The sequence below is a fragment of the Solanum pennellii genome, chromosome 6 (genome assembly GCF_001406875.1).
Source record: "Solanum pennellii chromosome 6, SPENNV200".
NCBI classification, from domain to species: Eukaryota; Viridiplantae; Streptophyta; class Magnoliopsida; order Solanales; family Solanaceae; genus Solanum; species Solanum pennellii.
Genome location: NC_028642.1, coordinates 56,927,068 through 56,930,200, shown reverse-complemented (window position 1 = coordinate 56,930,200; position 3,133 = coordinate 56,927,068). Strand labels below are relative to the sequence as shown.

The following is a 3,133-nucleotide window of genomic DNA, read 5'->3' as shown; positions in this document are numbered from 1 at the left end:
TATGGGAAAGGTTCAAATATATTATTAAATTTTTATAAAATGTTCATTTATGTTATCAGTTAAAAGTTTAGCTATAATTCAGTCATATTATTAATTTTTTTAATTAAAAAATTATAATTCAGGAAAAAAATTGATTTTTTTAATAAAATTGAATTTTAAATAAAAATTGAATTAATTTTTTTATTTTTTAAAAAAAGATTAATGACGTTGCCGAATTATAATTGACCACGTGTAAGAAATGGTTTTGCAAAATAATTGTTAAAAAATAATGGCATGAATGAAACCTTTTTTTAACGATAATGACATAAATGAGTCAAACTTTTAACTGATGACATAAATAAGCCTTTTAAGAAAGTTAAATGACATGTTTGTATATATCAATAGTAAGTTCGTAAAGAAGCTAATTATCATTTCATTCGTTTTATATTAATTGTTCACTTTATCTTTTACATATTTTATTATTTTTTAAGAATGTTTATACTCTTCATCCGTTATTGTTCACAATTAATATGGACAATTAAACTAATTATGGACGAGTACCTCTAAAAAATGCAATAAAGGTCACTAATTTATTGATCACCCATTAAATTGTTCGAGTGAAATACTAATATTATATTTTCATTTAGTTTTACCAAAAGTTTTTTTTTTTTTTTTTTAAAAAGAAGAATAGTCAAAATCCCAAAGAAAGGAATTCATTATTATTAATAGGTTGAATATCATTTAAATAACTTTTACAAAAATAGCTTCTCGGTCGAATCATCAATAATTCTAATAAATGACATATTTATTTTGCATACACAAATCTTAACAGATTGTTAAGATTTTATTATAACTTACATATCATAATTTTAATATAAATTGTTCACAAGTTCTAATAAATTGTCATAAGAATATATATAATTATAGATAAGGAACTTGCTTTGCATGCATAAGTCTTGACAAATTGTCAGGATTTGATTCTAAATTATGTTAAAACTTTGAAAGAATATATTCACAAAGTTTTGAAAATTCTTATGAACAATGTACGAGTCGAGATAAATTATCAAAACTTTTGTATAAATTATATTATAATTTTGAAATGACTTATATATAGAACTTGATGAGTAGTCATAATTTGAATGGAAAGACATCTCACCAACATAATTTTGCTTCTAAATTGGTTGAGATCAATCCGACAATGCTATTCTTTAATTTTCTTTTGACCAAATTAATTCAAATTTATAAGTTCTACGTATAACATTAACTACTCAATGAATATAAATAAGCAACAAATTAATATGCGATATATTCAATATAATTTTATAAATAAAACTTTAAAAATGTGTACACACTTTAAACAACTTATTTTAATTTATTTTTATAGCATATGGAGGAGAGAAGTAGAGTAGAAATTCTAAGAGTGTTTATGTTTGCAAACTTTTAAAATGTTGGCTAAAAGTTAAATAATTGGAAATTCAATTGGATCGGAATTTTCTAGGTTTTAGCCTCGATTCAACTAATTGATTTTCTTCATCGACGCCTCCCTGCTCATCGTCTTCAGCTTTCTCTCCGTCGCTTGCCAAGTGAGTTCATCTTCAAACCCTAGTTGCTCTGTTTTCTTAATCTCATTAGGTTTTATTCTGACCCGTTGATTCATAATCTGTTCCCTTTTTGTTTGTTTGTTGTGAATTTTTTATCTTTAGTCTTGATTTTGCAGTTAATGATATATCATTTGTTGTTGAGTAGACGGGTTGGAATTTGTATTACTTTTTTGGATCCGTTTTTCAATTTTTTATGTGTGTTTATAAGTAGATCTGTTTTTGTGATGGATTCATTTCATTGCTATACAGGTTCTTTCGCTGTTGGTAAACTATGATAGTGTAGTTTCTTTCTATTTTTACTTGGATTGGATTCATCTTTGCGTAGTTTTGAAGCTCGCGTAGTTTATTAGGTCAGCTCCTAAAGGAGAGACTGTATTTGACTAGATGAAGATAATAATAACATGGGTTGACTCAGTTAGCGAGATGACTCAATTCAGTAGTTAGAGTCATGTTGGGGGTAATTAAGAACCGCAGTCGATCCATAACAGTGCGTTAGAAAAATGATTATTAGGTTTCTCTTTTAGATTTTGTGGTTTCTCGTGTTATTTTCTATAGGAGCATCGAGCTGTAAGACTAGCTCAATTCATTTTATGAACATGAAGATGAATCATAAGGTTGCTCAGGTTAATTATTCTTAGGGAATAATTGAACAATAATACAGTCTGGTGGAAGGGTTATGTCTTTGCTGTTAAGTCAAGCCATGCTTATTACTCATTTGGTGCAAAAATCACTTAAATCACGGAGCTAATTGGCTAATTCATTAAGACATGGTTGTGGTTGGACTTCACATATCTGTAACCATATAACCTTTGATGTTAATATGAGTTACATTACCATCCTGTTTTTTTTACCCCTGATTTAACTATGCCACCAACATATGTGATTAGAGCATTTGTGTCTTTCTTCTTAATTCTCTTAATCAGAGGAAGTGATATTATACTTGTTCAATGAGAATTTGAAGGTGCAAGCCATGGCTGTCATATGATCAGTGTGTTGCTGTTTGTCACGACCCAAAATCACGAGTCATGATGGCACCTATATTCCCAACCAATAGGTAAGCCAACCAACATATTTTAACAAACTTAACTAACAAGAAGTGAAAAGACAACAATTTCCAAATCTCCAACACTGAGTTCTTATAAGTACGAATGCGGAAAAACTGAAAAAAAATACTACCCAAGAAATGGTGTCATGAGTACAAGAGCTTCTAAATACGATGCAAGTCTGAAACTAAAAAGGCAAATCCAACATAAGGGATATCCTGTCTGAATACTGAATAACAGAATAAGTAAAAGATAGAGGGAGGTGTGGGCCACGGAACAGCCAAGCAGCTCACCACAACTCCAAGACACTCCAAACTCGGACTCAAACTGCTCCTCGAGATGTGCTCCTACTTGGAATCGAATCTGCACCACAAAGAGTGCAACAAGTGTAGTATGAGTACGAAACCACGTGTACTCAGTATGTCTCATTGACCGACCACGAAGAAGTAGTGACGGGAGTTATATAAGAAAATAATTTATTAGATTGTACAAGTATATATATATATATAT

General features: G+C 29.6%; 2 protein-coding genes across 2 annotated transcripts in view; one reads left to right on the top strand and one right to left on the bottom strand.

Moving 5' to 3' along the window:
• Positions 1-1,407: 1,407 nt before the first annotated feature.
• The window catches only part of LOC107021023, an 8,293-nt gene continuing 6,567 nt past the window's right edge, over positions 1,408-3,133 (top strand). The window contains exon 1 of the mRNA XM_015221591.2: positions 1,408-1,562. The gene's annotated coding sequence lies outside the window, so the exon portion shown is untranslated. The remainder of the gene's footprint in view (positions 1,563-3,133) is intronic.
• The window catches only part of LOC114077644, a 4,233-nt gene continuing 3,887 nt past the window's right edge, over positions 2,788-3,133 (bottom strand). Inside the window, exon 2 of the mRNA XM_027917969.1 lies at positions 2,788-2,841. Within this exon, the coding sequence (XP_027773770.1) occupies positions 2,788-2,841 (54 nt within the window). The remainder of the gene's footprint in view (positions 2,842-3,133) is intronic.